The sequence below is a fragment of the Simochromis diagramma genome, unplaced genomic scaffold (genome assembly GCF_900408965.1).
Source record: "Simochromis diagramma unplaced genomic scaffold, fSimDia1.1 OVJJ01000304.1, whole genome shotgun sequence".
NCBI lineage: Eukaryota > Metazoa > Chordata > Actinopteri > Cichliformes > Cichlidae > Simochromis > Simochromis diagramma.
In genome coordinates this window covers 2,825,888-2,848,304 of record NW_024387030.1, presented here as the reverse complement: position 1 = coordinate 2,848,304, position 22,417 = coordinate 2,825,888, and the positions used below count along the sequence as shown (strand labels likewise).

At 40.1% G+C, this 22,417-nt stretch overlaps 2 protein-coding genes across 13 annotated transcripts in view; one reads left to right on the top strand and one right to left on the bottom strand.

Moving 5' to 3' along the window:
* The window catches only part of daam2 (dishevelled associated activator of morphogenesis 2), a 111,806-nt gene extending 103,783 nt beyond the window's left edge, over nucleotides 1–8,023 (top strand). For 8 of the 9 annotated variants that reach the window (XM_040042494.1, XM_040042500.1, XM_040042498.1 and 5 more), the window contains 2 exons: nucleotides 3,759–3,929; nucleotides 4,019–8,023. In XM_040042494.1, the coding sequence (XP_039898428.1) occupies nucleotides 3,759–3,929; nucleotides 4,019–4,231 (384 nt within the window). In that variant the 3' untranslated portion in view covers nucleotides 4,232–8,023. The remainder of the gene's footprint in view (nucleotides 1–3,758; nucleotides 3,930–4,018) is intronic. The other variant, XM_040042492.1, reaches the window with a different exon arrangement.
* A 2,885-nt stretch (nucleotides 8,024–10,908) lies between these two features.
* Nucleotides 10,909–21,612, bottom strand: mocs1 (molybdenum cofactor synthesis 1). 4 transcript variants are annotated; one of them, XM_040042450.1, is made up of 11 exons: nucleotides 21,357–21,612; nucleotides 20,136–20,247; nucleotides 19,655–19,822; nucleotides 18,117–18,281; nucleotides 16,709–16,770; nucleotides 15,671–15,782; nucleotides 15,458–15,570; nucleotides 14,978–15,088; nucleotides 13,596–13,716; nucleotides 13,463–13,510; nucleotides 10,909–13,212 (listed from the first exon to the last, which is right to left on the bottom strand). In XM_040042450.1, the coding sequence occupies exons 1-11, from the start codon at nucleotides 21,549–21,551 to the stop codon at nucleotides 12,143–12,145; spliced, it is 2,277 nt and encodes a 758-aa protein (XP_039898384.1). In that variant the 5' UTR covers nucleotides 21,552–21,612; the 3' UTR covers nucleotides 10,909–12,142. The 4 variants fall into 4 exon arrangements, with proteins under 4 accessions (XP_039898384.1, XP_039898385.1, XP_039898387.1 ...); XM_040042451.1 differs by having other exon boundaries at nucleotides 10,909–13,209; XM_040042453.1 differs by having other exon boundaries at nucleotides 13,095–13,212; nucleotides 13,448–13,510; nucleotides 21,357–21,611.
* Nucleotides 21,613–22,417: the final 805 nt, after the last annotated feature.

Genomic DNA, 22,417 nt, shown 5'->3' with positions numbered 1-22,417 from the left:
CGCGCTCACATTCACACCCACAGGCAATTCAGAGTTTCAAATTAACATATCCCCACTAACTGCATGTCTTTAGACTGTGGGAGGAAGCCGGAGTACCCAGAGAGAACCCAGGCACGGGGAGAACATACAAACTCCACACAGAAAGACCCCGACCTGATGATGGAATTGAACTCAGGACCTTCATGCTGTGAGGCAACAGTGTTAACCACCGTTATTGTTGTTGTCGTTGTTATTGTTAAAGTTAAAGGGTCTGCTTAAGCTTAACTTACCAGCTAGTAGACATATTTTGCTCTATGCAGTTCTGTTAGAGCCTCTGACTGTTTTAAGAAGTAAACAATTGCTAAATTATTTTGAGACTGACTGGTTGCAGATATGGTAGACTCAAAATCAGAAGCATTGCTCAGATTGTAAGCATATATACCAAAATGACTGAAAGTTGTCTAGAACCTTTACTCATCTGGAAATACACCAGAAGATGTAACACTGATCGTCTTGCTACAAGTTTAAACTGGGAACCTTTAGGTTTCATTGAGCTGTTTTGGTGCCTACATGATCTTAGGCCAGCAGGTTGTTGTGGCTGATCAGTACTTGGATTTTGGAGTATCTGATGTTTAAGCATTGGAGGATGCTTGAGTCAGAGCCAGCACTCTTTTTGAGTAGCCAGAGTTTTTCTCAGAAGCAATGTTTACTTTCTAAGTGCCTCTTTAGCTTGCTTGGCAGCATGTTCGTATTAGCCAATGCCTCCAGACAAATGACTTGGTGAGGCTGACTGTGCATGTGCATCCTCCTCTCTGTCAGTTGGGGCCTTTTAGTGTGTCATGCTGTAATAAATGCCTCCATTCAGCAACTGTACTTACCCTAGGATTTCCTTTGACTATTTTTGTAATTAATTAATTTATTTTAAGGTGCATAAATTGCCTCTAAAAGATGAGTACTGACAGCATTTATCACTTTTTGTGAAGCTGTATCATCTGCTTCTTTCAGCTGCTACCTTTAGGGTAGGGTATCTCTCTGATGTGCTCATTTCTAATGTTGTCCAATCTGGTCTCCAGACTCTCCTCCCTAGAGATCATAATGTCATCTGCAAACATCAGAGTCTACAGAGACTTCTGCCCGACATCATCTGTCAACCTGTCCATCACTGTTGCAAACAAGAAGGAGCTTAGATCCCCAATGTAATCACATTCCCACTTTGAACCCATCTGTCACTCCTAGCATACACTTGTCCTTATACATGTCATACCCCAGTCTCACCTAACTTTCTCATAGAGCACAACAATTTCTCCCCTGGTACCCTAGCTCTAGATCCACAAAGACACAAAGCAACTGTTTCTGTTCTTCTCCATCAACATCTCATCTTCCAAAGCAAAAATTACATCTACGGTGCTTTTTCTAAGCATGAAACCACACCGCTGCTCACTGATCATCACAGGAGGACCGATCATCTCGTACAGGGTTTTCATGTTGGATAAAATATGATTTACCTAATGTGTAAACAGATCAGTCATACAGGTTTTCATTGAGTGTTTTTGAACAACAGAGTTTTATTTTATTTTATTTTTTTTAAAGAAAAAGTCATAATTTAAACTCTATTATTAATAAAAATAAGGCACAATAAATAATCAGAGAATGCAAAGAGATAATTGGCTCTCTCACAGAGCTTGCCTGTGTTTATTTTAGTGGTTGTGTGAAATGAGCTGCACAGTGTTGTAACTTCACATTCTTCATTTTATTGTGTGTGCAGGAGTACGTGTGTGTGTGCATGCGCGCGCGTGTGTGTGTTTACTCATTTAGCTCAGACCCAAGGGGACGAGAGGAAACAGATTTGACCAGACACATAATTACTAGGAGAGAGAGAGTGATGACGGTGGGGTTGCCATGGAGACTAGTACCATAATGACAGGATGGTTTTATCACAACACGAGGACCAATTTTCAGTATGATGCTAACCTCATATAAACTAGAGTCATGTTTACTGTCACTGAACTCTCCCTGAAGATGAGACAGAGGATAATAGCACAGTGCAGAAGAGAATAACAGAGGCTGTTTTTACCTAAAGGGTTTAACATGTACCATTTATTGTTTATTGTATTGAAATAAATCAACCAAAAGAGTAAATATATGAAGATTCTTTGTTAGTGATCTGAGATGAGATATATTTTATTTACCCTAAAAGCTGGGGAATTTTGACTTTAAATATGACTCTGTGAGAATAGGAAGGAGTGAAACAAAAATGAATATGAAAGCAGTGATGAGGATGAAACTTTAATTTAGTGATGAAACTTTTATTAGAAGCTGGATCAGATGACCCTGAACCATCCCTAAGTTATGCTGTATATAGGCTCAGACAATTGGATGCTCCTCTTGATGCACACTCTCCTCTTTTCATTCTCTTTGTCTTCAGCATGGCATATATTTTCAACATTTGCCTGCTCCCATAGTTTGATTTCATTCTTTGTTGTTTTTGTTTTCTCTTCTCTTTTTCCCGCATTTCCCACCATTCAAGTACTTACAATAAAAAGCACCATGAGATGGTTTGGTGCTGTATAAATAAAATAAAGTTCAACTGAAATTTAATTAACGAATGAGAGAGAACGCTAATAACTAAGCTGAACTAAGCTTATTCTTATTTTTATTTTTATATCTATTTAAGCGTTTATGACAGTATGTTTGCACTAAGCACCGCAGAAATTTCCTAATGTTGTAAACCTGCTCAACATTCGGCAATAAAACCCTTTCTGATTCTTTTTCTTTCTGAACTGGATTTTGAGAAATCACATGCATTTTCTTCAGCTGAGATTTCCATGGTGCCTTTAGCGATATCTAGGAAGTCAGAGTATGGATAAATACTCATGGTTTGGGTTTGGAGTTTTTCCAGGAGATCTTGTTTTTCTCCAATGTTAAAAATGCATTGGGTTCATTCCCCCGTGCCCTTGACCTGGGCACAGGAGAATGAACCCTGAAAGGCCACCTGGGGGCTTTTGAGGACTTGCTTCTCCTAACACTTGGGATGTTTTACATTTTCCCAATGGAGATAAATAAAGAATAACTACCCAGCTTGTTCTGTTCCAACCAAATGGCCAAAAAAAACCAGCTTCAAATGCGCTTTGCAGATTGTGCTTGAATGTAGCCTCACCCTGAGTGTATTTTGAAACTTTATTTTTGCAAAATTTATAAAAGTGCCCAAATGTTTGGTTGTTTTTTTTTTCAGATGATAGAATGAACAGCTGCTACCCTTTTTTAAGAATACTGACTCACACTTTCACTCTTTCAATGTGGCCTGTTTATCGTCTTAAACCAAATACATGTGTGACAGTTACGCTTTATGAAATCCAAATTTTTCCACAAATAACCTGTCTTGCTAGTATCTGCCTCAAACCATGGCCTCTGCGCAGTACGGATTGTATCTTGTTGTGTTTTAGGACTGTGACTGGGCCTGTGTGTATGTGTGTGCGTGTAGTGGTCTGTAGTACTGCAGCACAAAGCTCAGTGTGGGAATGTAGAGCATGTTTGGCTGCAGGCTTTGTCCTGGCGCAGAGCACCGAACAGCTTGAACAGAACTGGGTGGACATACGGTGGTCAAATCATGCAGTCATTTCTTACTCGTGTATGTGTGTGTGTGTTAATTTCCAGCATGAATGGCAGTAGATGAATTTGAAGAGCAGGCTCATATGCTCATGTCCAGCCTGTATAATGACGCATTTTGTTTCAATGTGTTTAAAATTGTTTATTAATGACGGTATATGTGCTTTGTGCAGTTTGCCAAATCTCTGAAGCACTTTGGGGAGGAAGAAGGGAGAATGCAGCCGGATGAGTTTTTCGGGATCTTCGACACCTTCTTGCAGTCGTTCACCGAAGCACGACAGGACCTCGAGAACATGCAGCGACGCAAGGATGAGGAGGAGCGGAGGGCCCGGATGGAGGCGATGGTGAGACACAGAAGCAGAGAATACACCTGAGGCAGTGATGACAGTTAATATTTTTTTTTCCAATAACTCTGTATTCTATTCCTAACCAGCTTAAGGATCAACGGGAGCGGGAACGACGGGCCAAAAAGAGCGGCACCACGGAAGAAGTCGGCGGGGAGTTTGACGACCTGGTTTCAGCTTTGCGCTCCGGCGAGGTCTTCGACAAAGACCTGAACAAGTTCAAGCGAAATCGCAAACGCTCTGTCAATCAGCTGGCGGAGGGTGGCGGCCGGGAAAGAACCGTCACCAAGGTTAACTACTAGGTCAGGGAACAGGAATAAAAAAAACCACCTTAAATCTGCCATTGCGTTGAGCTTTTAACACCTTTAGTCCAGGTTGTGGGACAGTGACCGCTGACATTGGAGAGGATGTAAATAACGGCTGGATTGGACTTGCAAGAACGGCCGAGCCGTGTTGAAGGATGCAGCGCTCTCCTCTGATTGGTCTTGTAAAGCTATTTCCACTCCGTCTGTTCTGGATGTTACCAGGATGGACAAGTGGACACACCACTGTGACACATTAGCCCATGTCATTTGACCATATCCTTTAACACTGTGCTCAAGGCTCTCACTGTCTATCACCCCAGTCTTTTTCACTTTTCTCCCCCATTCACACATCCTCTGCAAGCTCTCCGGTGCTGAAAAAGCCCTGTCATTTAACTACTGGGCTTTAAAGCACACAGGACATTGGGATCGGACAGTCACACTGTATATAGTCACGAGGCAAAGACAAAGGATTGGTAAAAGGACTATGAAGCGTCTCCAGGCAGATTTCGGGAAAAAAGAAGCTGAAGGGAACTAAAAAATAACCTCGACCATCAGGTGTTCCCCAGAAAAGAGACTTCTCAACCACAGAAAGTCAAGGAGTCGACACGTCCCAGAATGATTTGTAGGCTTCTGAAGGAGTGAAGAAGGATCCAGATTCATACCAACATTCTCCGGGAAGGACGTGTCTATCCCGATGTGCTCAGCTCTTCTCAAGGAAACTTCTCAGCCTGATCCACCTGATTTAAAACATGACTGTGCCACATGGGTCAGGCCTCACCTTCACTCTGACCAACATCGTTCTGGCATTAACAGTGCCAAAGGAAAGAGAAAACTAATGTAAATGTATTAATACAAAACATACTGCAATTAGGCATTGATATATATTTATATTTAGATGCAGACAAGCTAATTGCAAAGAGGTCTTTTTTTATGTTTTGGGATTTTTGTACACGCAATGCATTATTTGTTGGTGTTGCAAGTTGGCGTTGAAGTGAATTTCTATACATTTTGCGCTTTATGTAAAAAAAGAAAAAAAAAGAGGTAATCGCTCACACTTTTCACATCTGTACGTCTTGTTTGCACTGCAGCTTTTTTATAAACTTTACACTCAGAATTCCACAAGCCAATGACAGCGTCCTGTATGTTGTCAGATTATCTGTAACTAACATAATGAAGGAATGCCATGAAATTCATTTAAAGGCACAAGCTGCAGTTCCTTTACTGCAGTAAGGTTAAATTCTCACTCTATTCAGTATCTTTCTGCTTTCTTTTTTAATTTTCAGCTTTTTCCGTGGTAGAGTCACACCGCACCATGTGATGAATCTCTCATTGTCATGTCAGGGTACAACAAAACACTTAAAGAGGGTAGGTGGGACACACACAGGAAAAAAACATCAGAGCACGTCATAGAAAAGAATTTGTACTTTCATCTTTTTTTCCAGCTTGTCAATCAAGTCAGTCAAATCAGGCCCACAAAGGGAAGCCAACCTCCTTTTTATAAGGTATTTGAAGTATTCAGAGCAGTAGGAGTGAGGCTGTAGTGTAATCAGTATTAACATCTGATTCTTTTTGAAAACAAAAATATATATATAGCAGTGCACATAGACTGTATTAAAAGATGGATGTAGCATCTATGATGTCACTCATTGGTTTTTGAAGTCCCATTATAAAGCCATCTTGTTTTTTTGCTTGTTTTTTGTTTTTCATTTTGTTTTGTTCTTTTAGGGGTTTTTTTGTTTTGTTTTTTATTTTTTGGACCAGAAGTGACCATATTTGGATGAGAGGGTGGAGTGCTAATTTTTTAGCTAACATTTGCTTTAATTAGCAGTTATCTGTGTCTGCTAAGTAACATACAGATGAAGTACTAGAATTTAACTAGTTGTGAAAACTGGAGCACAGATAGTCTGTATGCAATTAACCAGACACCAATCAATGTCTCCAGTTTCCGGAGATGAAGCCTGCCAGATATCTGTCAGTAAAAGGGGCTACGGACCTGATAATAATTATATGTTTAACTTTAATAATGTTTAAATGGGGGAGTTACACAAACAAAATTGTTATAAAGTAGGAAAGTGGCTAAAAAGACCAAAACTATGTTTATTTTTGCTTTAAGCTGGTCATTTTAACATAGGAGTCTTATGGAGATTGACTCACTTTTGGAGCAAGCCTCCAGTGGTCATTAAAGGAATTGCAGTTTTGGGCACTGCGTTGGTTTGGTTTTGTCTTCAGCTTCGCTGCAGAATGTGTTCACACAGAGATGGCTCTAATCGTGGGGTGTAAAGTCAACATCAAGCATACATTTACATGTTAACCATCACATTCATTCAGAGTCAGAAGAGAGGTCTCGACCCACCATGTTTGTATTTCTAACAGCGACTTCCCCAGTTTGTCCTTTCTGGAGTTTCTTCTGTTCTTCGTTGTGTAAACGTTCAGTTTTAAGTGCCTCTCATCCTGTTTTCACGTTTGTATTTGTGGCTTCCAAAGCAAACTTACAGAATTTGGTAGGGATATGGCGCCATCTTGTGGCCGATTATAGTGCACTTCACTGACCTCACAACCTGTCAAAAACAGCTCTACCCAGTATCTCCCAAATAACTTCAGCGGGTGCACTTAAATGTTTCCTCAGAAAGGTTTGGGGTTATGTGTTACCTGTGCACAGCTAAACTCACTCACTTCCTTTTATGAGTTCTTCCACACTTTTAGTTCATTTTCTTCATTTCCCCTCTGAAGCAGAGAGAAGCTGCTGTGAGGTTAAAAAAAAAAACATAACGTGAGACAGAAATTGTATCCCAGAGATTAACCAGTGAACCAAAATCACTTAAAACTTTCAGACACTTTTAAAATTTAAAAAGAGGATATTACTTGATTTTCTCTTAATAAACCAGCATCTTGTGTATATTTTAGTCCTTTTGTTTTCTAGCCTCTGATCCTTTTTGAGTTATACTTCATCAGATTCTTTAAACCCTTCATTCAGAGCTTTAACCCGTGTTGTAGTGCAGACTATTTCCTGAGGGGTATTGTCAGTATTAAAACCTTTGTGTTGCTACATGGTTGGATGTCTATTTGGCCATTGACTGGCTGATGATTTTTGATTTTTTTTTTTTTTTTTTTGAGTGTAAAGATGGAAATAAGTAGCTTGTTTCAATGCACTTTGTTGATGGGACATTTCCATTTGCAGCGAGGGCTGAGGTCCCTCAAGAAACTAGAAGGGTGCAACGAAAGAGTGGTGCAAAATAAAAATAAAAAATTTAAAAGAAGAAGAAATTAAAGATGGTGTTTATAGGAAAGGGAGGAAAGTGAGGCTGAGTATCCGGCTGGGCCGCTTGGAACACTTTAAGAGTCTGTTGAATGGCAGAGATGGGATTTGTGGGGAAACTAAGAGGTGACTGTGGTACAGAGCAGGTCCTGTCTCCTGGTTTGGTGAGTCTGGAGAAAAAAAATTAAAAAGAGGGATTGGGGGGCGGTTGTGGGTGGGGTATTTTATGTCAATACCACATTTCTGTCATTACATGGTGTCGAGCTGCATGCCTAAAGATGGGTGCACAAAGTGTGAATTGTTTCTCCTTTCGTAGAAAACTGCTTGCAAACTGAAACACACCTGTTAAACCACAGCCTGTACTGCCTGAGAAAAGTTGCACCCGTTCTTCGAGCTTGTATAATTGTGAGGAGTCAGTATTTTCATGTTTGGAAGAAAAAGAAAAACGTATCCTCCACCTGAAAGATATACAGTTGGAGAAATAAAAAAAAAAAAAGCATTTTGTACACGTTTGTTGATGTTTGAGTTAAGATTAAAAAAAGATGAAAACGTGAGGAATGTTCCATTTTTCCTGTAAATTGTACCTCTATTTATTTGCCTTATTTAGTTTGCTATATTTTGTATGTACACAACGCATTACGACAAATGTTATATTAAAAATCAGAATCATTAAACTGTGGTCTGTGTATGATGGATAGTTCTGACACTTGTATGAGAACGAGAAGCTTTTCTTTTGGTTTGTTTTTCATTTATTTTGTTTCGGTTTTGTGTTTTTTTTCTCTCACCCTGTGTCTTTTGTAGGGTTACAATAAACTTTTGTCCCTTACAACAAATTGTTTTTTCTTTCCTTCACTCTCGTTGTTTATGTCAAGTGTTTGGATCATGAGGAGGATGGGGAGATGCTTGTATTCATTTTGAGTTTAGTGGCAGCCATTCAAATCAAATTTCTGAAAAATGTCAGTGGTTTTCAAATTAACTTGTTCCAATGAGCTTAATTTCCTGATGGGATGTAGGAATAAAGTGGTCAAGTGTCTTAAGAAGATGGATGGATGATTTAAATCCTAAATTGTGAGCTTTATGAATACTCTCTGTGCATCTACATCATCCTGAGGAAAGTATTTGGCTTCAGTGATGAAGAAATAAAGTGGCTCCATCCAGGAAATGGTTATTTGTATGTTACTTTATTTATGCACACGTCACAGCCTGCCTAAATCTTCCTTAACTGGAGCCAGGTTACGAGAGCCTATTGGACTGCAACTAAACTACAACCAAAACATTTTCCAAAGCACCCTACAAACCCCAGTTTGTGCCTCTCATTATGAAAAAGTGAAATTATTCAAGGTAACAAATGGTCCATGTTTAACCGCTGATGCTGATGAATGTTTGGTTTTTACCCTGATTGATCTTCGTTCTTAGTTTCAGCTTTGGTTACTGGTGCTGGATTTAAATTGTAAAAACATTCTGCATAATCTGCGAGTTTGAACCAATATTCAACCCATTTCTCGAGTTATTTCAGAGCAGAGCAGAACGTGTTGTATAAAATGACGGCATGGTGAATTACATTTCAGAAAGACTGATGATCACCTCTCACTGAAACAGATGACAGGTACAAATTTTGGGGGGAAACGTGTGAGGTTTGCTCTTATATTAATCATTCTGATATGGTTGTTTTTGACGAGTTATTTAATGCTAACGAAAGGGCGTGTGTTACCAAGACTTACAGAAACATAAAGTCATCACAGAGGCATCTGGAGTCCTCATTGCATTCACACACATGGATGAAAATTCCATCATCCTATTCACGTAGCAGCTCGCTATTTTCGTCTCTGGTTCCTCAACACCTGACGTGGACCTTATTAGAGTTCTCTCTCTGCGTTAAGCTTGGTTAGCAAGGACCTTTACTGGATACAAACACTACAGGTTTGAATCAAACCTGCAACTCCTATTCCAAAGGGATGGAGTCTTACCGCTACACTATCCAGCTGCTTTTATTCCTGCTTTTATTTCTGTTTATTCATATATACATATATATATATTGTAACTAGAGATGGACCGATCCGATATTACGTATCGGTATCGGTCCGATACTGACCTAAATTACTGGATCGGATATCGGAGAAAAATGAAAAATGTAATCCGATCCATTAAATATCACGAAAGCACCTCACAAAACTTGCAACACGCCATAACTCACCTCAGAATGTTAGCACGTCGGAGCAGTATGCATCACGTGATAGAGCGGCTGTGGCATGTGGGACCTGTCGGTGGTCTGGATAGCATTTGGAGCTTCACTAGCAACCCGGCATTTCATCTCCGACAAAGTTATCCCGAGAGAAGTAAAGCAAGTGTGTAAGTCCATCTCTGAATGTTTGTAAAGCATTCCTGCGTTAAGCTTAACAAGCGACTGCCTCTTCTCGCTGCTACTTCAATCATGAAACCGATCAATGATCAGCTGATCGGCTTTTCTGTCGCGAGTCCGTCTCTGTTGTTTGTTTTTGGCCCACTTTGCACCAGAAAGAGGAAACCAGCGGCTGAACAACAGCAGCACGTTTAAGCTTGATCAGCTGTTGTTAGAATTTATTTAATATTACTTTCTACTCGAGGATCTTTTTCTACGTAGCTGACGCTGGTAACTGTGCAGGGGCGGATCTAGCAAAGTTTAGCCAGGGGGGCCGATAGGGCATTAACAGGGAAAAGGGGGCACAAAGACATACTTTTCTTTCTTATTCTCATTTAAAATGTCTAGCTTTTAATAAATAATTATCTGACACCCAAAGTTTTAATTTGATGTAAAAGGAATAGAAGTCAATTACTGTATATAGTGACTGTTAGCTAGTTTATTGTTATGTTGCTCTTTGTTTTCTCTTCTGGTTCTCCATAAAGGTGATCCAGGTGTTTTGTTTGTTTTTCTTTTTTTTTTCTTCCCCCCTTTCCCACCATCTCTTCTCCCCTCTATTTTTCTTTCTCTCCCTCTTTCTTTCATTCTTTCTCCCTGTCCTATCCCCCAGTCATGTGTGTCACGTCTTTAAAAACGAAAATAAAATAAATACATAATTATAATAAAGGTCAATCAAATGGACCAATATGGCAAGGCCATGATGATCCACTTGGTAAAGTAAATTCACTTGGCGTCTTTCTTGGCCTTCAGACAACAATTATGATGGCTAAAGATCCAAATGGGACAGGCAAAAAAAGAAAAAAGGGGTCCTTGCTAACCAAGGAGAGAGAGAAGTACAACACGGTCCATGTCAGGTGTTGAGGAACCGGGGACTTGATAGGCAAGAGAGGAAAATGGTAAGCTGCTACTATGCAAGTAATCCCAAATTACATAAATAGGGTGATGGCATTTTAGTGATGGCAAAACAGCGACAGTAGCTCAGTGTTCCAACATTTGGAAGAAGGAAATGAACTGCTAGAGATTGAAGAGCTACAACATACATGCTATGGCAAGGGGGAGCCAACACGACAAGTCAGGGGGGGAGATATCATCACCCGAGCCAAGCCATGTACAAGATCAGCTTGTACATGAGCTTCAATATCTACTATATATGCAGTCAGATTCAGTATTACCGCTGTAAATAACTGATAACCAGATTCATTTATTTTAGTTAGTCTTGCTAAGCCTGTAATTATAGCTAATAAGTATTAAGTGATAAGGTATTAATTTTACAGCAAAAGTACCAAGACTGTTAGTGTTTCTTTAATAACCTGAAGAACATAGTGGAACATGGTGTGTGTTGTAAGCAGAGTGGAACCACCCTGTGCAGTCACACATTGCTCAACATTTATATCTTTATGATATAACCGGAGAATACTGCCATTTTTCTGAGGGGGAAATGAAGATAAAACATGCCATACTTCATTTAAAAAAAAAGAAAAAAAAAAGAAAAAAAAAAGATGTGGGATGATGTGAAGTGAATGCACAGTTAATGCAACCAATGAAAATCATAATAATCTTCAAAAACAAAAGAAAACGGCTGGTACAGACACCACACAAGTGGAGGGAAGTTACAGGAACACAGACTTAAACAACATACTGAGCAATAATGGGTTAACGTACTGTGTAACGGGTTATTTGTGTTATCAGTCATTTGATAAGTTTATTTTACTACCATCCTCTACTTTCATGTAGTACAAATCTAGTTTGCAGTGTACTACAGAGGTAGGTAGAAAAACATCAAAACTAAAATTTCATATCCTAATTATCTAAAAAAAAAAAAATGCAAGGTTAGAACAATCATAGTGGTAGTGTTAGTCACTGCAATAAAAAGCAAGTTAAGAAAAAGAGCAAGCGAGTATGGGACTGACTGGAATATGCACTGAAACGTTTGCTGCTCTGTTCTTTTGTTCGTGTTCAGTTTTCAAGTTCCATAAATTAAATTCTTTCAAATTTAAAAGCACATTATCAGTGCCATCTGCAATCAGTTTCTTCTTCACTCCAAAAACCTCCAGGGAGGACTATCAATGTAATACTTGTGCACCCTCTGGAGGGAAAAGCAGGAATTATGACACTGAAAATATTGATAAAACTTCAGTAAACTACATATTAGACAAAATGATTCAGACTAGGAGAGATAACTGCCCAACAGGATGTGTTTTTCATTGATGGCACAAAGTTTAATTTGTGGAAAACCATAGTGCAGTCTTTGATCTCATTTTTCCTGTTTTGAATGACGATGAAAGTCCTTTTTACCGCCTGTCTTACTAATCAGTTTTATATCCGTGATGATGATGTCATGGCTCACCGCCTTGCACATATCGTAGACGGTGAGCGCTGTTACAGAAGCAGCGGTCAGAGCCTCCATCTCCACTCCCGTCCTGCCCGTGGTGCAACATGTTGCTGTGATGACGACGGCATTAAGAAGCTCATCCAGGTGAAATGTGACAGAGGTGTGGTCTAAGGGTAAAGGGTGGCAGAGGGGGATGAGGGTGGAGGTCTGCTTTGAAGCCGTGATGCCAGCCATCTGCGCCACAGTCAAGGCGTCGCCCTTGGCCAGCTGGTTATCTCGAAGCAGGCGGAAGGCGGTGGGGCCTAAGCTAACGGTGGCGCAGGCAATGGCTGTTCGACATGTGGGAAGTTTCCCCCCGACATCCACCATGGTGGCGCGGCCCTGGGCGTCTGTATGTGTCAGCTGAGCTTTGAGATCTGTTGTCTGGTTGCTCTCAGACTGTTTACAACTGGCAACCTTGTTGGAATTTTGACTGTGGCAGAATCTAACAGGGTGGTTTCTCTGATTTATTTTGGCATCTATCAGCAGTGTGCAAAAAACAGCTGCTCCTGTGGCCCTGGACACGTGGCTCGTCAAAACATTAGGACTCAGGGCTTGTGCGTTCCTGAGACAGACTTCATTAACATAGCTTGTGACATTTGTGCGTGTTCTGAAACATTCAGTCTTAGTGTGACAACTAATGTGATCATTATCAATCTCTGCAGAGGGAAGGGATGCTACTTCATTGTGGTTAGGTTTTTCTGTGTTGATATGCATCTTAACATGGGTACCCCCACCCATTAAGGTTCCAGAGCAGCAAACACTGGCTTCCTGTGTTAAGTTAGTGGAGTCTGAAAGGCACAAACAATCCTCTCTATTCAAGACTTTCCTGCTGCCCAAACGATGAGTTGTTGCTGGAGAGAGGAACGTGTCATTTTTAAGCTGGGAACTAATGGGGAAAGCCCTCTTGCTGTCTTGTAGCTTTGGCAGGAACGTCTGAGATGTGGTACCTGCTGGAAAACATTTGGAAAAAATAAAAATAAATGAGTCAAGAATACTGACATAAGTATTTTGCTGGGCTGCCTACTAGTGTTTTAGAAGTGGTTGCAGCCAGCGTGAAGTTCAGCCATAGCTGAACTTTTTGATTCAACATTCTCTGATCTTTAAGAAGGAAAGTGCATGGATGTGGATTTGCTCCAATCCTAATACAAAACATTAAAGAAACACGAATGAGGTCTTTGTACGTACAGCTGTGTCACCCACCAATGAGGATCATAGGCCTGTTCTTCATCTGAGAGATACTGAACATGCCTGAAGAGAGAAAGAGGGATAAATTACAAATATTACAACAATCTGTGCACATAATCCTAAAATTGTATGATGTATTGATTTCTACCTGCATGCTGTTTCTTCTTCCGGCCCACAGCGGCACCAATAATTTGCAGCAGCTCTTCATCGGACGCGCCAGAGCGTAAGACATCTCTGAGGGAGACCTCTGAGTTACCAAACAAACACACCTGAGAGAGGAGACGGACGGGAAAGAGGGAAAAGCTGTTTTCACAAATGCAATGCAGTCCAAATCCAAGATTACACACCAAACAGATATTAACTAAATGGCTCCCTGGAGTCTGTAAAAAGTTCACATTAATATTAAAAATTGCTTAAGAACTTAATAATAGATCAGTAGAGATAGTGGGAGAATAACCCACTTTTTATATTAAGCTAACAGCAGCAATAGCGTGCTTTATTCTGTAAGGTAAAGACTCGACAGGATTCTTAGAGAAAATCCCAACAATCAAGTGATCTGTTATGAACAAGCACTTTTGAGATGACGGGAAGGTAAAACTTCCTTTTAAACAGGGTCAGGGAGAGGCAGCCATCTGCTGCTGTGACCGGTTCTGGGGTAAGGGGAAAGAGAGAAGAAGAAAGAGAAGACAAAACAGAAAGAGAGCAGAAATAAAGCAGGACAAAACAGACTAAGGGAGAGATTAGACACAATTCAATGACATGCTGTAGTGGTATGTAACACGTGGGGATATAAAAGAGGTGAGAGGTGAAGAAATACTCAGTCTATGACATTGGTCTCGATACAAACCCAAACAAATGTTGTATAATTTAATGAATTCAAATGCATCATAATAAACATTTCCTCTACTTTGCTCTGCAGCTCACTGTGGCCAATAAAAGACCTTCTGCCATATTCAGCTGAAGGCAGAGATGGCCTGTAGCGGACCTTACCAGTAGAAAGAGATGCCATCTTCCTATTGGGTAGACAGGCAGTCGTCATAGTTCACAGTGGTCAAAGTTACATTCTGCTGAACTTTGACCGTAGCGCCTGCAACAGCTCTGTAGTTGTGCTTGTATCCTGTTGCTTGGTGCAAACCACTGAAATCAGTGTTTCAGAGTGAAGTGTATGCAGCCTCCTCTACACCTTCAGTGTATGTTGATGCTAATTAGTTAAAAGTTTTGTCTCAAAAACAAAGGGAATGACCAGAAGGAGAATCAAAGGACCTTAATGGTGAAGAAAAAGGGACACTGATACATGAAGGTGAAGAAAAATGTATAAAAACAATATGATTCTCATCAAAATTACGAAAAACTCAAGTAACAGCAAAAGATTCTGTCACTTATTAACAAATCACAAACCACCCTTTTTGCTCCACAACCTGCCGCCCACAAGCTCCGCCCATCTATAATTGCACACATGCATACATGAACATTTGTGCCATAGGACAATAACAGACCTCACGAACAGCTTTAAAGCTTTATCGGCTTTACCTTTAGGTTGCCGTCTGCAGTGATGCGTAAACGATTGCAGGAGCCACAGAAATGGTCGGACATGGAGGTGATGAAGCCCAGCTGACCTTTGAAGCCTGGCACTTTAAATGTCTGTTTCAAAACAGGGAAAAAAGTGAGAAATATACTTTCAAATGTTACAACCAGTGACAAAAAGTGCTTGATTGGACTCCGACACCTGAAACTTTGTTCACTGTGATGTTTTAGTTTAATGTGTTTAATTGGGTTGTCTTCTTTTTTGCTTTTTAGGACTTGTGCTATAATCAAATGATGTTTTAAGCAGAAATACAGGAAAATCCTGCAGGTCTATTTGATCAGAGGGACTCGGATGTGTCGGAGAAAATGCACAGAGGAACACAAGAAACATGACTTTTTATTTTTCAGTATAAATATAATAATTAATCAACCATCTTTGTCAGGGTTTCATCTCCAAAGTAATTTAGTACAGTTGGAGACACTGACCTTGGCTGTGTCTGTCTGTCCAGCTTGAAGCTTCTCCAGGTCGGGCCACTTCTGCCTGATGCGGTCCAGCATCTCCTGGTAGCTCACCATCTTCTTAAAGTTCCACTTGTTGCCTGCAGAGAGGAGACAAACCAGGCAGTGTGGGTTTAAACAATGGATTTTTAAAACGTTTGCACGAGCATTTTAAACTCTTCAGGGGACGTGAGTACTTACCATCGAAGGGCATGTACTCTATAAAGCGCACCTCCAGAGGCTTCTTCTCTGTCAGTGCTGCAAAATCAAGCAGCTCATCCTCATTCAGGCCTCGCATGACCACGCAGTTGATCTACAGAGAGAAGTGAACAACAATAGGCCTCTGATTACTGAGCCATTATTTTCCTAACAAGCTGGGTATGTAACAACCGACAGAAAATGACTTACTGAAGATGTGTGGGCCAATATTTAATTATATAACACAATAATAACAGCCTTATAAGACTTTGATGAAAAATACATGACAATTCATCCAGTGATGTTAATGACTGGATGAATTCACCACATTTTTGAAAATTTATGAAAGCAGAAAAAATAAAGACAAGTTGAATAAAGCACAGCGAAAGTAATTTAGGGGAAACCTTAACACGACAGAACAGCTGCAGAAGTGGCAGAACCGAACCATGTGAGGGACTGCACTGAAAATAAGCAGAGTATTTGTCTGTGTTCTAAAGAAGAAAAAGATGCAATGCATTATGCACTAATCGCATGGTTTATGTGAGTTTTTTGCAGCAGTTTGCTACTTCCGTTATGTATTGTTTTAACTTCTGTTGCGTTTTCTTCTACTTTCTTATGCTTTTGCAACATTTCTGTTGGCTTAGGTTGCCGTGCGTTTGACTTCTCAGGTCAGTAAAAATGCTGGTCCCCAAGGATCCATCCTCGGCCCCTTGTTGCTCTCCAGTTCCAGGCTTTCACTCTGACACATTATTCAAAAACACCATATGAAAGTCATCACAGGGAATTCACCTTTCCTAACCATGATTTTATTGTTTTCTCTCACTGATATTAGCTGATTATCTCAGAGTTTTTGGGCACTCTGCATTTTAATTTGCTACATTTCTGCAACTGTGAAACACTTGTGCAATTAAATCTTACCCATTTTAATACTTATATATAAACGGCAAAAATGTTAAACAGTAACAAAAAGGAAGACACTGAATTGTAGTGGGGATATTTTCCATAACAGAGACTTAATAATGAATGAAAATGAACAAATACCTTCACAGGACTGTAGCCCAATTCAATGGCCTTTTCAATGCCCTCCATTACTTTGTGAAACCCTGGAAAAGGCAAGTAGAAAATGAAATGTGACTAAGATTAACATTTTACATTAGGTGCATTAGTAATGCTACTAATAAATAATAATAGTAAAGTTTCTTTAAATTGTATGTTATTAAAATACGACTAAAGTTGAGAATGGTGTGTGATTGGAGGCAGGTTTTGAGAAATAAAAATGCACTGAATCATACAACAAAAACAAAGATCAGAACTAAGCTTTATGGTTTCTGAAATGAGTGGTGCTTCCACACGAAAAGCTCAGCCTTGTCTGTTCTCCTCCACCTTTTAATGTCCGTAATTCACCACAAACCACTTATATAGAAACATGTAATCCCTCCACAGCAGCTCAAGCTTTTGAAAAGCAGACTGTCAAGGTCAGAGTCATTATTTGTTTTCACTTGCTCAAAACAATTAAATCAAAGCAGGATCTTTATGTAGGATGAGGCTTATGTTTTATGTACAGTTTGCATAACTGCAATTTGTCCTGAATAAAGAAAAGAAACAAGATTTCAACAGTAACTTCTATTACAAACACAAGAAGGCAGGTGCTGTAAATCCAGTTTTCTTTTCTCCGCTCTTCTTCATGTCCTAATCTCAGTTAGTCCATCTGTGTCTGCCTTTCACGAGCCAACCACCCATAGCTCTGCCCTGCTGTCACCTGCAGTGTTTACAGCTACAGCCTTCTTCCCTAAGCTTGTGGGATGGACCCACAACAAAAACTACACTGATTTATGCCTATCATACACTAGAAGAAAAAGCTGAACTAGGGAAACACTAAAAAAAAAAAAAAAGGAACAGTTTCATACATAAAGACAGTGAGAGTTTTTAGCCACACACGAAGAATATTAAATATGTTTAATTTCATCTGAAGTCAGTCAATCAGCCAATTATCTGGGGACGCTTTGGGCCAGTTAGCACCAAATGAGCATTATTTAAACACTACAGCCTGTCCGAGTACGGTTGCTCAGTACCCATCACTTTATCACCACAGTGACAGTGATATCTCCCATCTTCTGACCGCTGCTTCCAGCAGGATAACACACCACGTCACAAAGCTCAAATCATGTAAAACTGGCATCTTAAACATCACAATGAGTTCATTATACTCAAATGGCCTCCACCATCACCAGATCACAATCTCCTTCATATTTTCTAAAGACGTAGGGATTTAGAAAATATCTCACTGACCATCTGACACTTTTGTGGTTATACACTCCTAAACTACAGCGTCAATCAGCTACAGCCTCGTGATGTCGCTTTTTTCCCCTCCTCAATCCACGCACACTATTGGTGTTCTGGTCATATGTCTCACACAGCTGACATTGATACACTGACGACGCTTCCATACCTTTCCGTCTGACAATAAACTCAAATTTGGCAGGAACTAATGAATCCAGGCTGATGTTGATCAGGTCCAATCCGGCGTCTTTAAGGTTTGGCAAAAGCCGAGCCAAGTTCATGCCATTGGTTGTCATGGCGATAGTCTTGAGGCCCTCCAACTTTCTGAGCTCAGCTGCAGAGTAGAAATGGAAAGGCAAGACAGAATGAGAGAAAACTGATGAATGCAACGAGTGAACTTTTACCTTTAAGGTTGAAATATTATATAACAGATGGGTTTATCCATACATAAATCAATCATTACAGCATGATAACAGAACAAAATCTTTAGCCATGTAAAGTGGATATCTTTATCTGTTACTATGCAGCATATTGTGCCACCGGGAAATTATGTTTCCTTGCTTGAATGCCTATCAATGAAAAAACTTCTTTAAATAAATTTATGGGTTATTAAAGTCTTTATTATCCATAACTAGTACAGTTACTCCGATCATTTTGACATTAGGCAAAGATAATGCAGAATGAACTCACAAACACACACAGCACCACAATGCAACTAAATCCATCCAGTAAACCTAGCCAACTACCATTACTTGTAACCAGTAGATCTTTGTGGATCCTGTTTATAACTGTACACGCCACATCAGCGGTTCTGTGAGCCAACAAAAACAACACAACCAGCTTCACTGCAGCTTTTTCACCCTCCTCCTGTGAGACATTCAGCCTCTGTTCCTTGAGCTTTAAATCTCAGTGCAGTCGTTTCAGACTCTCATTCATGTGTTCTGCCTCCTCCTCATCTCCACCTTTATTCTGGATGCTCAATGTGCCTCATCAGAGTCTCCAACTCTAATCTCCATCAGCAATACTGTTGTGTATTTCTTCCTACCAATGTCGGCAAATCATTTATTAGTCAAACTCCGCACTTCAATAAATTATATTCCGTTATTTCAAGTGATCCTCTTGCTTCCTGAAATAACTAGTGCAACCAAATCCAAGTTATGCATGAAGTCTCATGAGCCTCACACACAGCTAGTGGCAATCAATGGTCCTCTTTCCAAAAAGACCTGACCCACTAGTCCTGCCACACACCCTCATTCATTCACGACAGGCTTTTTCTTGCTGCAGAGGCTTCACTTACAAAGTTTAATTTAAAATCAGGCTGTAAAATTCAAATGATGCAATAATACATCATTAGACCAAAAACACAACTGTGGTGTAACAAATCATTTCCCCTTCCACAGAAACCCTTAAACTGAAGGCATGCATGCAAAATTGATTCTCTTCACTTCAGCTGCAGTCAAGTCAGCAGAGTTAGCACATGAATCATCGGTCGCCTGGTTGCCAAAGCTGACTTGCTCCTCTGAAAACAGTGTCACTACATCATTTTAGTCATACGGTAAACTGAAGAAAGCAAGTTTATGTTTGCTACAAGCTGATCAAAAGTGTTAAAAAAGTGTGAAATGACTCAAAACAGCTTCCAAGTTGTTTTATTATTGAAAAGAAAAAAAAAAAAAAGCCTGCACAAACTATTTTCTCCTTGTTTCTTACTGATAATATGGAGCACATCAGGTCTGATGAGCGGCTCCCCTCCAGTGAGGCGGATCTTGTCCACCCCCTCTTGGACGAAGAGGCGAGCCAGGGTCAGCACCTCAGAGGTGGATAGCAGCTGGCCCCGTGGTGTGAGCTTCACCCCCTCCTCTGGCATGCAGTACTGACCTAGAAATGAGAAAGATGAAAGATGTATTTTAGCCTACATTAGCGAGAATTCCTTCTTTTACTACGATAAATACGGAAGTAACACAACGAAATAGAAGGGAACAAAGGGACAAACCAAAAACTCTACTGTGCAGGAAAGAAAAACCTTTTCTTTCTCCAGTAGGTCAGCAGAATTTGGGCATTTTAGTGCACTTCTGTGAAAGGTTTACTAATTACGATGGTTAACTTGGTCTAATAATGTTGCTCCACTAGTGGGCTGGGAATGTAACAATGGTTTCTTGATAAGATCCACAGAAAATAAACATTTACTCACAGCGGAAGTTGCATTTCTCTGTGAGGGAGATTCGTAGGTAGTTGTGCCTGCGGCCAAAGTTGTCAGTCAAGAACGCTGAAAAGGGGAGTATGCTGTCGTCCCTGAGCCTCTTCTGGGGAGGAAAAGAACCGGGAAAAGACACCGATCAAACTATAAACCCTGGCATCACTGCGGTCTTATTTTGAATCAAACACAACAGCCCCTCTGAGTCCCATCATGCCAGAGACACAATAATGTCAGCTGAAGCCAAATCTGTGTCCCAGCTCCTGACCTTTGCCCATCACTCATGAGCACCTGCAGTTATGTCAAAAGTTACCAGTGTAAAAGCAAACCAGTGACTCAGCAGTTGCTCGGAAACACTCTGTTAATCATTTAACTGCACTGATCTTTTTTAGACCTTCCCAAGTCCCTTCATTGTTTCTTAAGGTAAAAAGCTTCATATAAAAGCCACTTATGCACACTTTAGTCAATTTTTCCCTATTATTGCCCTATCATAATTATTATAGTCACTGATGTAATATACACCTGCAACCCAGAGAGACACAGCAAGAAGATGAACAATGAATGCTACTCTGTTATTTGACTACTGGACATTCAGGAGCATGCTTGCTCTGTCAATCATCTCTGATTATCAAGCACATGGATAGAATATGTATGTATGTATGAGGTAGAAACAATATTTTAAAGAAGTAGACCATCTCAATAACACCCTCTTAAACTGTTTATACTTTGGGCCTCCAAACGGTCCAAAAGATTCAAAATCTGTATCATCTAAAGCACAACTTCAATCCAAATAGAAAAAATTACTTTTAATCTCAACAAACTTTATTAGTTTATAACAATTCTTTTCCTACTTGCAACATGCTGGCTATCACATCTATCTTATCACATGATATCAAGTATGTAAAACTACAAAGCAGTGACAAACGTAAGGCAGGTGAGGTGTTGTTTCCCCCCCCCTCTGATTGGTTCTCACAATCACGCCAAAAATACACCCCATGACCCCCTTTTATATCACAGCCACGCTGTCATAATGGATAACCATTTGGTTTAATATTTATTCCTTAGTTTAGTGTTTTCTGGGCCCAGCTTATAACCTGTTCAGGTTATAAGCTTCTCACCTTTACTCCTTAAAGGTTTCACTCAGCCTGCGACTCAACACAGACAGGACAATCTTAGCTGCAGGCCCGGCTTGTGTTACTGTTTTGGAGGTTGACTTACCTGTGTTGCCCTGGTTTTGAAGTTGGAACCAGCTATAGTCGAGTCTGTGAGTTCAAGTTCATTTTCCTCGTGCGTAACACCGGAACAGCTCCGCGCGATGCTTCTGTTCACGCGCCGTGCAAACAGTTTCTTAACACGTGTCAAAGCGCCGTTTCTGTCAAACAGACGGCAGCACATGCTAACAGGAGCAGCCATAGTTCAACCATTTGACAACTCCGAGGTCCTCTGTTTGCTCTTTCTCTCCGACCTGCAGTTCAACAACGTCTCTAACCAACCTGGACCAATCACAGTAACGGACGCATACCATGGTGCACTATGGGTAGTGTAGTCAAGGGTAATCAAAGATTTTTTTATTTTTTTTTTTACATAGAAACCGCCAATGGAGGGTAGCACTGAGACAGGTTATTTCAAGGAACTAAAAGCAAATTAAAACTAGGAGTGAAAATAAAATAAAAAATAAAAAGTCGATTTTAGACAAATATGAAACCTAGCTTAAACGCGCTGTGAGTTAACACAGCAAAGTTGTATTACCTCTTATGAAGTTCTTAAATCAGCCAAAAAAAACCCAAAACAACATATTTTTTAGTAAAACCTAAACTAAGAAAAGAAAAACTAAAAACTAAAAATATTGTGTACTTGGACACAACTCGGATCTTGGAAAGGTAATACTGACAGATTATGTTCCCAAACAAAATAAGCAAAAGCAGCCTGTTGTAAGACACTTTTCTTCCTCATGGGTGCTGGTGTTCAGTGATCCAAACTGAATAACTCTTAAGGTGACAGTTCCCATGCTTGATCCTCTGAACCACACAAAACTTTAATTTAACATGAGTGCCATCTAACTTATAAATAAGCTTTCTCCTTTAGGAAGGAAAAGAGTCTTGAAGGAAGTCAGGCTCGGGGCATGGTCCCTCCAAATCAGGTCTGGAAGAACCTCAGAGCTCTACAGTAATGATCTAAACTCAAAATAATCCCTATTACTTAAAGTACTTAGTCTGACCATGGTTTGTGACTTAGTATTTCTTAGTATTTCTAGTGCCCCGATCTTTGATGGATTCTCA

What these genes read in the sequence shown, in the direction of transcription:
- mocs1 (XM_040042450.1), bottom strand. Translation starts at nt 21,551, where the DNA reads ATGGCTGCTCCTGTTAGCATGTGCTGCCGTCTGTTTGACAGAAACGGC. An exon ending in TCAAAACCAGGGCAACACAG is followed by an intron (nt 20,248 to 21,356) that starts GTAAGTCAACCT and finishes TTTCCTCCCCAG; the next exon opens with AAGAGGCTCAGGGACGACAG. An exon ending in AGAGTACATGCCCTTCGATG is followed by an intron (nt 15,571 to 15,670) that starts GTAAGTACTCAC and finishes TCCTCTCTGCAG; the next exon opens with GCAACAAGTGGAACTTTAAG.